Source organism: Electrophorus electricus, chromosome 20 (assembly GCF_041902795.1).
Source record: "Electrophorus electricus isolate QZ-2024a chromosome 20, ASM4190279v1, whole genome shotgun sequence".
In the NCBI taxonomy this organism is placed as follows: Eukaryota; Metazoa; Chordata; class Actinopteri; order Gymnotiformes; family Gymnotidae; genus Electrophorus; species Electrophorus electricus.
In genome coordinates, this window is record NC_137516.1 from 5,905,001 (window position 1) to 5,916,327 (window position 11,327).

The 11,327-nt window shown below is 44.8% G+C and overlaps 1 protein-coding gene across 3 annotated transcripts in view; it reads right to left on the minus strand.

The window, feature by feature from the left end:
* Window positions 1-11,210, minus strand: part of ntrk2a (neurotrophic tyrosine kinase, receptor, type 2a) — a 28,358-nt gene extending 17,148 nt beyond the window's left edge. For 2 of the 3 annotated variants that reach the window (XM_027012223.3, XM_081703383.1), the window contains exons 1-11: window positions 10,687-11,210; window positions 8,578-8,652; window positions 8,406-8,477; window positions 8,097-8,165; window positions 7,741-7,892; window positions 6,703-6,839; window positions 6,323-6,455; window positions 5,528-5,827; window positions 5,040-5,069; window positions 4,681-4,718; window positions 4,301-4,400 (exon numbers count right to left, since the gene is read on the minus strand). In XM_027012223.3, coding sequence (XP_026868024.1) covers window positions 4,301-4,400; window positions 4,681-4,718; window positions 5,040-5,069; window positions 5,528-5,827; window positions 6,323-6,455; window positions 6,703-6,839; window positions 7,741-7,892; window positions 8,097-8,165; window positions 8,406-8,477; window positions 8,578-8,652; window positions 10,687-10,886 — 1,306 coding nt within the window. In that variant the 5' untranslated portion in view covers window positions 10,887-11,210. The remainder of the gene's footprint in view (window positions 1-4,300; window positions 4,401-4,680; window positions 4,719-5,039; window positions 5,070-5,527; window positions 5,828-6,322; window positions 6,456-6,702; window positions 6,840-7,740; window positions 7,893-8,096; window positions 8,166-8,405; window positions 8,478-8,577; window positions 8,653-10,686) is intronic. The other variant, XM_081703384.1, reaches the window with a different exon arrangement.
* Window positions 11,211-11,327: the final 117 nt, after the last annotated feature.

The window sequence follows — 11,327 nt, forward strand, 5'->3', positions numbered from 1 at the left end:
ATGAAAAAAATGTGACTAGTAGGATTATGTTGGAAAATCAGCCTTAGTGAGTTAGTAGATTTGGAGTGCAAAGTGGCAGTGTGAGAGCAGCATGAGGGTCAGAATGCTGAGCTTGTATAAGTAACTGTTTCTAACCACCACAGGGTGTGGGGGTTGGTGGATGGTGGGGATTGGTGGATAATGGGTGTTGGTGGATGGTGGTGGTTGCTGGATGGTGGGGGTTTGTGGACAGTGGGGGTTGGTTGATGGTGAGGTTTGCTGGATGGTGGGGGATGCTGGATGGTGGAGGTTGGTGGGCGTTGCTGGATGGTGGGGGTTTCTGGATGTTGGAGGTTGGTGGATGGTGCGGGTTGCTGGATGGTAGGGGTTGCTGAATGTTGGAGGTTGGTTGATGGTGCGGATTGCTGGATGGTGGGGGACGATTGATGCTGGGGGTTGCTGGTGTGGCAATCAGTGGATGGTGGGGGTGGGGGGCTGCCAGTGGGCGTACTGGAGGTGATAGATTCTGCAGCCAAAGGACAGGGCCTGGGAGAGCGATGTATATCGTCCTTGGACTGCCGGACCTAAAGCGGCATTTCTCTTAGCAGCAACAAGAAACACAGCCACCAGTGGCTTCACAGCCTGCAGTCAGTACTGCTCAACAAACAACCTGCCAGCCATGAAAACCAAATTTGGGCGTCTCAGCACAAGCCAAGGGACTTTCTGATGACACGCCCTCATTTCTCGAGAAGGAGGAAAGGATCTCTCCAAACACACGCTTGCCAACCTGACTGAGAAAACCAGCCTATAGGGACAAGATGGAGGGAAAAACACACAGAAGTAAACAGACCGCAGACGAACCCACAGCCCACCGCCACCCCACAACACACTGCTCACCTTTGCTCCATACTGCATGCCAGATGAAGTTAAACAAAACAAGGCAGTGACTAACTGCCCGTTAGTTTATTCTCCTACTGATTGTCTCAATAGTAGAATTATTCCCATAATCTGTTGTATGTTCACATAATAATAAGCCCAATTTAGCATTTTTAAGGGTTAAACCACCAGTGTTATTTTATATGAGGTTTTTTTATATGGTTTTATGGAGTTCACACTCGAGACGTAAGACTGGAGAAAAGCTTTCTCTGAAACTTGTCTGCTTTTCACCAGCAAAACCTGCACTGAACATATGACCTCCTTTTGACTTTTTCCTGTGAGTCTGAACTTGATAGAGGTGTGTGTGTGTGTGTGTGAGAGAGAGAGAGAGAAAGAGAGAGAGAGAGAGAGAGAGAGACAGAGACAGACAGAAAATGTGGGTGCATGTATGTGTTTAAATTTAATCCAGCATGTGATATGAATTACTAAGAGGGATATGGAAATTACTGAAGTCCTAAGAAAAATTGTGAGAGGCTATCACCATGAGCACTTTAAAAAACAAAAAAACAAAAAAATCCACAGCAATCTACAAACCCAAATATAAAAAAACTGAAGCAATACCAAAACGTATAACCATTGTTTATATGCAGTGTCAGGAGCATAATGAGTAAGTACCGTGACAACCACAGAGGTGTGTATAAATCCCCTTGATAGTGTACCATACAATTACCATTTCTAAAATATCTGCATGCAACTGGAACCTGGTGCACAGTACTAGCACCAAGATAAAAATAACAGAGAAATCATAATACATGTTACCCCACTGATAGATGTTACCCCAGTGCAATGTGCATTACAGCTTGGAGTCCCATTTGGTGTCAGAAAAAGCCACTCCCTGGGTCAGAGACCCCAGGGGATCCTACATGGAGTATAGGAATCTTCACATTTCCTACTGCATAAACAGTGTGTGCTGTGCGCTTCTGTACACGTATGGTAATATGTAAAGCTGTGGAATAAGATAGAAGAGTGTATGTGCGTCAGTGTGTGTGGTGTGTGGGAGAGAGAGTATGTGTGCCTGTGTTGTATGTGGATGTGTGTGAGAGAGAGAAAAAGAGAGAGAGAGAGAGAGAGAGAGAGAGAGAGAGAGTGTGTGTGTGTGTGTGTGTGTGTGTGTGTGTGTGTGTGTGTGTGTGTGTGTGTGTGCGCAGTCTGTGATTCATACTTTGCAGGAGTGATTCATTTTTCAAGTGCGGGTGATGACGCTCGTTTCTATGACAACAGTGCATGTGGTGGGCAGACAGGACCCCTCTTCACACACACACACACACACACACACGCACACATACACACACACACATGTGCACATGCATGCACACCCTTTGAGATCAGAGTGCATTTTGAATGGCTGGTGGAAGTTACAGTTTACTGATAACAGTATTCAGGGCTCTGCATCACTGCTAACTGCTGGACCGACTGATTTAGCCACATTAATCCTTTACAGGCCACGTGGGAGTAAGTACCAAATGAAAACAGAGCATCAACACACGTCAAAGTTTCCTGGCTTCTGGGGAATCATACGAGTTCAATATAATTACTGCATAATCCAACTGCTGGCAACCCCCAAACACAGATTTCCAATGTATATATGGGTGGTTTGGTGGTTACTGCAAGTTTATTTCTCAAAATGAAATAAAACCTCTGGAACACGAATACACTGAACAAAGCGCAGTCATAAGTATATGGAAAATAACTGAAAATGTCTGCATTTTTAAAACAAAGACTTGACCATCAAAGGCAAGCAAAATACAGCGCAACAGTCTGGACCTGTGTAGAGCCACTGTCTGCCTGGCGTCCCGTTGCTAACAACACGGGTAACGATAGCTCTGAGCCTCCGTGTCGGGGCGGACTTGTCCGCTCGCATTCCCATAATATAACCTGTGCTTCTCTGTTGCACAACTGTCAGTAAAACTCAGTAAAACAAACACTCATGTGCTCATCAAACTGTGACGCTTAGTGTTGCCCAGTGCTGCCGCATTGAAGAAAACAGGGTTTACATCAGCTACTATGTCCTACAGAACAAAGGTGTGTTTGCCACACACACACACACACACACATATTTATATGTGTGTGTGTGTGTGTGAGAGAGAGAGAGAGAGAGAGAGAGAGAGAGAGAGAGAGAGAGAGAGAGAGAGAGAGAGAAACTTTAGTAACAGGTGAAGACAGGAAGAGAGTTGGAATGGAGGAGGAAGTGGTTTTCACCAGGTCCAAGTGCTGAGCCAGTGCAGGGAAGATACCTCTGACCTTGACAAGTGCCATCGATTTTCAGACCAAAAAAACCATGCCAGGGAAAGCTGACACCTGGCCTCTGAATCATTGATAAGCACAAGGTTGCTGACTCTGACTCTGACTATCTGTTTCTCTCTCTCTCTCTTTCTCTTTCTGTTTCTCTCTCTCTCTCCTCGCTTTCCTCTTTCCTCACTTCCGAGGAGGGAAACCTGATGGCCGCGGTGTGCACCCCCACTTCCTGAAGCTGAAGGCTATGGTTTCACCCTTTAGCCTCCCTCACTTCCACTCGCCCTTGCTAAAAAAGCCCGCTTGTCTTGTGTTTACGTGCGTGTGTGTTTTTTAAGTCACAGCAAGGTCAGCATGTAGAAGCTATGCTTAAGGACAGCAAACTTATAAGAGTGAGACACAAGGACACACACACATACACACACACACACACACTGCAAACCAGACCACAGTGTGAAAATAAGCCTCTTAGGACATCTAGGCTAACTGCCTTCCATACTGAAAAAAAATAACCAATCATACACTCATTCATAAACTACCGCCCTTACACACACACACACACACACACACACACACACACACACACACAAAGACAGATCTCCAAAACCCTGCCATCCCTGTATCATCACTACTGTATTGGCCCTACTGCCATTATACCCATCAGTAATAAAGCTGTTACGATCCAGTGTGACTGTTCCCCTACTAAACACCCCACCAGAACCCCCTTATATCATCTCCATTCACCCCACAGAAACCACGTTTATGCCATCAGTTATGCCAAACAGGTTTGACAGAAAGCAGCGCAGCAGCGATTAGCATGTCAGTAACTACTTAAAACCTCTAATATGAGAGATCAGGGGAGAAAACGTGCAGACAGTAAACAAGCAAAAGGGAGAGTTTAAAAAAAAAAACAGACAGACTGGTTAAAAAAGAATCAGGAGGGAGTGTTAAGTGATTAGTGGAGCACAAAGAACAAGATGAAGAACAGCCTCCTTTGTCAGTCCCCCTCACCCACCCACCCCTTCTTGAAACATCATTGAGGCTTTCATTAGCAAGGAACCACTTTCAGCTTGGCCACAATGTCTCCCCGCAAAGCCGGGGCCCTTAACGAGGTCCTGGCAGGGCTGCCAAGGCCGGCTGAGAGACGCTTTACCTTTAATTCCGAACTTGGAGTTGCGGCCAAACTTCAGGATGACCAGCATCAGGACAAAGCCGGCGAATGTGACGGCGGCGATTCCCACGACCACGTACACCTAGAGGCAGAGCGGAGGGGGCTGAGACGGCATTCCCACACTCGCGCGCACGACCGCATCGCTCGGCCGTGCCAGAGATGGGCCCAGTGAGCAGCATTTTTTAAGGAGTACTGAAGCGTTGGCACCACTGAACTGTAGTACTGAACAGCAAACTAAAGGTAGCTTGTTTCTATAGGTAAATATACCAAACGAAAAATCTTTCTCTCTTACACACACACACACACACACACACACACACAGTGACACAGTGACGCACATGAAAATAAACCTTCTTACTCACAGCAACTCGATCCTCAGGTGGTCCTAGAGGTGTGTCATCTGTGGGGAAAAATAGATGACTTGTAAATGTAGGCATCCAGGTGATAATCTGAAGCACGTATCACTTGCTTTCGAACCTTTAACAAGAGACTCCAGCGCACACATTAGAGCCACTGTGCTAATTTGCTGTGTTAATTTGTGAACAGCAGGGAGTTCATACCTGTGGTAGGGTCTTGAATGTAGGCAAGTCACCCAAAAGGGGAAAGAGGATAAGAATTTAATATGGATGCTTCAACCACTACTTGTGTAACTGCTACTTGGAATAACCTGGGTTAAGCATTCATAACACTACTGTTCCCAAAAGACAAAACAGTCACTCACCGTAGTACAATGAGTCTGTAGCTGTTGAATCTTTTGACATGAGCATAAAAACAAACAAGAACATACTTTTTAGAAAATACAGTAAATTCTCCTTTACATTTCCGTTAGTCGCTTACTAGGAATAGTATGTCAGCATACTGACATACCGAATCATGTTGACAAATACCTTCCTCAATTATTTCTGAGACGTCTCCATGTAGTAACAATGGTTTAGGCCTTTCTAAGCACAATGCATGACCCCACCAGATTATGAGCGACAGGATCTTTAATGACAATCATAGAGCACAAATTTTGAAACAAGCCATTTTGGCTCTTTACACCAATTGGCTTTGCACCAATTGGCTGTGTAAGGTCTCAGAAAGACAGCAGGAGAAGCAGACATAAGTGCCAATCGCAATCACTCTTTTTGCCCAAGGTTGCCAGATCTCGGTTTTCCGAGCTCGGCGACTGGCTATCTTAGCGTTGCAGCGTTCCAGCAGTGAGCTCACCATTCCATGGGTCGTGCATGAAGTGGGCGAATATGGCCTTTTGGTCCTTGCCATACGGGTTGCTGGCCAGCAGCGTGTACTCGCCGTTGTTGATGTGCGTGGGGCTGTCGAGCTGCAGGCAGCCGTGGTACTCGTGCTCGGAATAGTCGTGGATGCGCGTGCTGATGAAGGCGCCCTCCGCCACGGCCTCGCCACGGAACAGCCAGCTCAGCGTGGGCTGCGGGTTGCCAGACACGCTGAAGGGGATGCACCAGTGGTGATCCGAGATGGCATCCATGAGCTTGCTGATGCTCGGGGGAACTGGCAACGGGGACATGAATAGGAACAGCCACAGGGAGTGTTATCCAGTATGCTATTCCACGCATTCCAGTGCTTTTTAAAAGAATTACTTAGACTGAATTGATATGGTTACACCATTGTTATGAACCTCAAGGTCAAAGCCAGTAACTGTAATAGAATATTCAGTAAGGTGCAACAATCAAAACACGTGATTGTGAAGTTGTAGAAGTAAACTCATTAACACGTACAGAGACTTAGAAATGGGTAAGCTAAGAATTCTAGTGAGATTTAAGGCTGAGCCTTTTCTTTCCACTGCATTTTCTATAAAGGCAATTCCAAACTGTCTTCACCTGAGTGATAAATAATACTCTCAGAGGTTTGGAGAGTCAGACTGCATACAAAGGAGTCCCACACACTGCGCACCTCCACGTGCTACTGAGCAGGGTGCGAAACACTGCATTTGCCCGGCTGGAAGAATGGTTTACTCCAGGCCGCTCTGCGGCGCGGTGGACTCACAGAGTATGTCGAGCTGCAAAGAAGCCACGCTCTCTCCCACCATGTTCTCCGAGCTACAGCTGATCTTGCACTCATTATCCAGCGGGGAGAGGTTGGAGAGTCTGAGCTCCAAGAACTGCCCTGAAGTCACGGTCTGAGAAGAGAGAGAGAGAAAAACAAGAGGTAACGAGATACGTGCAGAAGGTAAGGGGTGCTGGAACTGTAACGGCCGTATTATATAGCCGGGTCGTCATGAACGCAAGCTTGATAAGGAAACAAATGCAGGGAGGGAACTCAGTTAGCAAACATTCAGGGAGATTTAGCGGTTAGCAGCTCGGAGAGCGTCTGCAGTTAGCGTGACCTAACTTGCACAAGCAGACTTGCTGGCTTGCTAGGATTACCTTGTGGTTGGATGCGAGTTGGCAGGTGGTCCAGGTAAGATCAGGCATGGGCGTTCCTGAGGTGTTGCAGGTCAGTGTCAGGTTTGAGCCCTGCATCAGGGTCACTTTCTGGGGTCTGAGGCTCACCGTGGGAATAACTGCAAAAAGAGAAGGCTGATTCAAGACTAGCCCTGTGTGCCTCTGGACCCCTGTGATCTGAAGGTGCTTTAGCTAAACAGGCAGGTGACAGAGCTCTGTCTTAAGTAGTCTCAGTGTTTTCAGTAAGAGTGGGAGGATTACAGCTGGATGACACCTACTAGGCTCAGGTACTGAAAACCATCATGCTACACAGGGCAAAGGACTATTCCCCCAAATACATTACCAAATAATAAACAAACTTACAAAGGTGGTTATATCATTCTGCAAACAAATCAGGTCATTCTAACAAGCTGTCATTCTTTCGTTAGCCATGTTGGTAAATACACGTATTAGATTAGCTAATCTGACTAATCTGACCTCAGCATGTAATTTGTAGCAACAGCAAGCCTTGAACTACAAGTACCGTAGGCTTTTGGACAAGCTAAGCCACTCGGTGGCCAACGTGGAACCCAACTCAGTAGGAAGGATCTTGTTAAATTCACCTGTTGGCTGTAATCTGCAGTGGAGATTGGACCTATTGTTTGTCGGAGAACGTGGATTGTTCTTGTTCGTCAACCTCAAGAACATTATGCATGTCTCATCACCCAGTATGGACTGAAATATCCACCTGTGAAGCCTAGATTCATTTAGAATCTAAAGTACTTATATGATTGCAATTTTAATGAGCATCCCTGAATGAGCCAGCTATGTAAACACACATAGACATTATCACAACAAATCACTCAGACCTAATTTGTCATTAGATCAGAGTTGCAACAGGAACAAACTTGATACCAGCTATAGTCCTAAAACGTACACTGGGACTCCGCCGTCCAGTTCTGGGGTTGTCCCTCTCCGTGCCTGCGGAGCTAAGATTTTTTAAAAATCGGGAAATACCACATAAACTAAGCAGAGTCCTACCACAGTTGGGCAGGTTGAGTCTGGAGAGAGCCCTCCTCTTGCCCCCCTCCTCTGCACACAGCAGGTCGGAGGCATCGCTCCCCTCCTCCCCTCTCCACTGCCTCATCCACACGTTCTCGCACGAGCACTGCAGAGGGTTGCCCGACAGCGCCCTGCAAGGCACACGCAAAGCCCAGTTGGCGACATGACCCGTTGGCGTGTCGACAAAGGCGTCTGCACAGGTCGCAACAATTTATTACTAAGTACGGACTCTGTAAGAAGGTGCGCAGGGGTTCTTAACAGACGCCCACAGTCAGCATGGCAAACGAATAGACTGTGAGATGAAAATCTGGTTCAGAAAGAGAGCTGTGACTCACAGGTAGGATATGTTCAGATGGCGAAACGTCTTCCAGGACAGCGACGACAGATTGTTGTCCTTTAGATTCCTGCACAAGACAGTTAAGAGTCATCGCTACCAACAGGGCTGTGTGAAGTCCAATTCATCTAGCACCTCTTATGCTTCTACACCTCTTATAAACAAATCACATGCTGGGAAATTATTTCAATTATTAATTTGGCTTCAGTTTCTCAGTATCTCCAGTAATATGTCTTCTCTCTTTTAATCTTGTGGAGTTTGTTGCTTTGTTTGCCAAACAGTGAGGAGAAGCACTGATGGAGACACTCACAGGTACTGGAGTTTGAGGTTGTTGCGAAATGCCTCGCGTGATACGTAAGTTAGTCTTGTGCTGGTCACTGTCCTGTTAAAGAAGGAGAGAGCACACACATATAAGACGCTAACTCCTACTCTCAACCCACAAGCAGAGATAAAACTGTAGATTGCCTGTTTGGGTTACTCACAGATTTCTAAGGTTGCGGTAGAAAGTCAGGTCTTTATCGTTGATCGAGGAGAAACTGCTCTGGTTAGCAATATATCTGTCAGTGGTTAGATGAAAAAAGTATGACAGAGCAAATCTGGAAAAGTGAATGTCAACATTCTTTTGCTATGATTTTTTTTGTGTTATAACAATTTTTTGCTTCTTAACCTATATTACTGTAAGAAAGAAAGAAAGAAAGAATAAGAAAACAAATGAAGAAATCAAAACATGCACAACAGAAAATTCTCATTAAATAAGCAGTCTTACTGCTGAACTTTCTGAAATGTTAACCAAGATGGTTGGGGGCATCAGTGGTTTGCCATTCTTCTAAAACTCACAAAAAGAGTTCACAGTGCAAGACACATCAGATCACAACAGGAGGAACCAAATTTACAAGCTTCAAATAGTTTGTAAACAATTACGTCCACCATTACTTTGCTGCTCACTGGAGTAGATTAAATGTTTTGTACATTGAAAGATCAAGAGAAATCCAAACACCCTGGGAGTAGACATCTATTAGCTATACATGTTTATCTATAGGAATATAATATAGAATAGGAATATAACATAAACGGTACAGAAAAATTCCTGAGTATAAGTTTAAGTCATTGAGTGTTGCGTCTTTGATTGAACATGGTAGCTGTTAAAAAAGCACTAATTTCAAAACCTTTATAAGCAAAGAGACAGGAATGTGTGTCACAAACCTGTAAACTAAACTGTATTGGAAGATTGATCTTGGTGTTAGCCCTGACCATGACTCAGTCTTTTCTCAATTTTAAAAAAAAATAAATTTTAAGTCCATTATTTGGTGCCTGTTTTCAGCTAAAGCTTCCACTACAAGGTAGATGAACATGGAAATTCACAAACACAAACGTGGATTCGAATGGACCCATGAACGTATTAAATTAAATTAGAAAACTCTTTGGAGAAGCAATGCACTTGCGCATAAATTAAACAATGCTGCAGGTTTGGTTTTTTTTTGTTTTGTTTTTTTACTAAAGTAATTTTGTGATTCTGTTTGAAGCCCTCAAACCTTTAATGATAAAAATCTTTTAGCTGCAAAGTATTGTGTTATATAAAATATCATTCAATTATTACAATTACATTACAATTCTAATTCTATTTTCCATAAGCCATAGGCTACATTTGCAAAAACAAACAAAAAAACAAACAAAAGCGCAGAAGGTGCCCTTGTACTGTAACAAAGTTCTATACTTCACGCTCGATTAAGACTGGAATGCTGTCACTTCTAGTGGGGAACATATGGGGGGCATTTTAGCCGCCAAAAAAGTGGTTTCCATTAACATATATTTTATGTTTTTATTTCCGTCTTTGTTCCATTCAAAAATAATCGCATACCTGGACAGACAGGTCACGCTTTTAAAACTTTTGTTCTTATGGGGGAAGGGGGCGTTTCCCCCAGTAAATTGCGCACAAGACTTCTGTGCGTAAGCTCTTTGTATTGTAAATGCCAGCAGTGAAATAAAAGTGCAGTTAGAAATGCAGGCTTCGATTCGTTTGTCGTATAGATTAAATGCAGGCACATTTAAATATACACTTAAATAGTGAGTAGGCTTTCAGGAACACGTACAGAATCTGTCATAAATCTTTTGGAGAGAGCTCTGCCTCAAGTCTATTCACATTCCCAACACTCCTTCGCCTTCGTTAAGTCGTTCAGAGAACTCACGTCCAGCATCTGTTTCACAGTAATTATATGGTAGTGAAATGATATAATATTTTAATTCGCAGTCAAGTCTGAATTTGCTTTAGATAAGATTTGTCTACATGGTGGACATTATTGATCTGCGCAATAATACGGACGCCAAGGCAAAGACGATGCATTTAATATCTTCGAAATATGGATAACTGCGTTACTCTCTACGTGAATACTGAACAGTGAGTTTTAAACATGAACACGTCAGGGTCCTCGTTTCACCTCCATTTCTTCACGACTCATTCAAAAACAACTTTCGAACATGACCACTGATAACAGAGGTCTGATAACAAGGCGATGTCGTGATAATATTTTGCTGTTGCGCGCAGAACTCAAAGGCAAGTGGACCCAAAGCGTAGCAGAAGCACGAATACTTACATGTCTGTGATGTTCTCCATCTCCGCGTCTGGTAACACCGGGAAAGCCGCAATACTCCGTTCCGAATCCACGCACGAGATCCTGAAGCCTGTGCACGTGCAGACTGCGGGGCAAGCGGCACCGGGCCTCCATGACAAGAGCACCAGAACCGACCAGAACCCCCGGGCTGCCATGCCGAAGCCCCCCCAGACCAAGTTCATTCCCGGTTCTAAGACGCCAGATTTGGGTCTTCTCGGTCGGCCGCGTCAGACGCGCACACAGCAGAACAGTTGCACTTGTTTTTAAAGATCTCTTTAATAACTTCTTAACGCGCGAGAAACGCAGAAGGGGTTGAGAATCCTCCTTGCCCCCCGCTTTTCTGTCTCGGGCCCCTCTTGTGGTTCCTTTTGGAGCGGAATGGATTGAACTCCGTGTAAAACGTCGGAATAATAGATGTTATCCCAGCAGGGACAAAACAAATCGTGAGCGGGAGATGACGGTATGTTGGAAAGAGCCGCTGCTGAAAGGAAGACAGCGTGAGCGCAGAGAAGGGGAGGGGAGAGGAGAGGAGAGGAGAGGAGAGGGTATCATTAAAGCACGTTATTGATTCTAGACAGCACATTATATAGGCAAATAGCTTGGTGTTACCGTGCATAGCATGA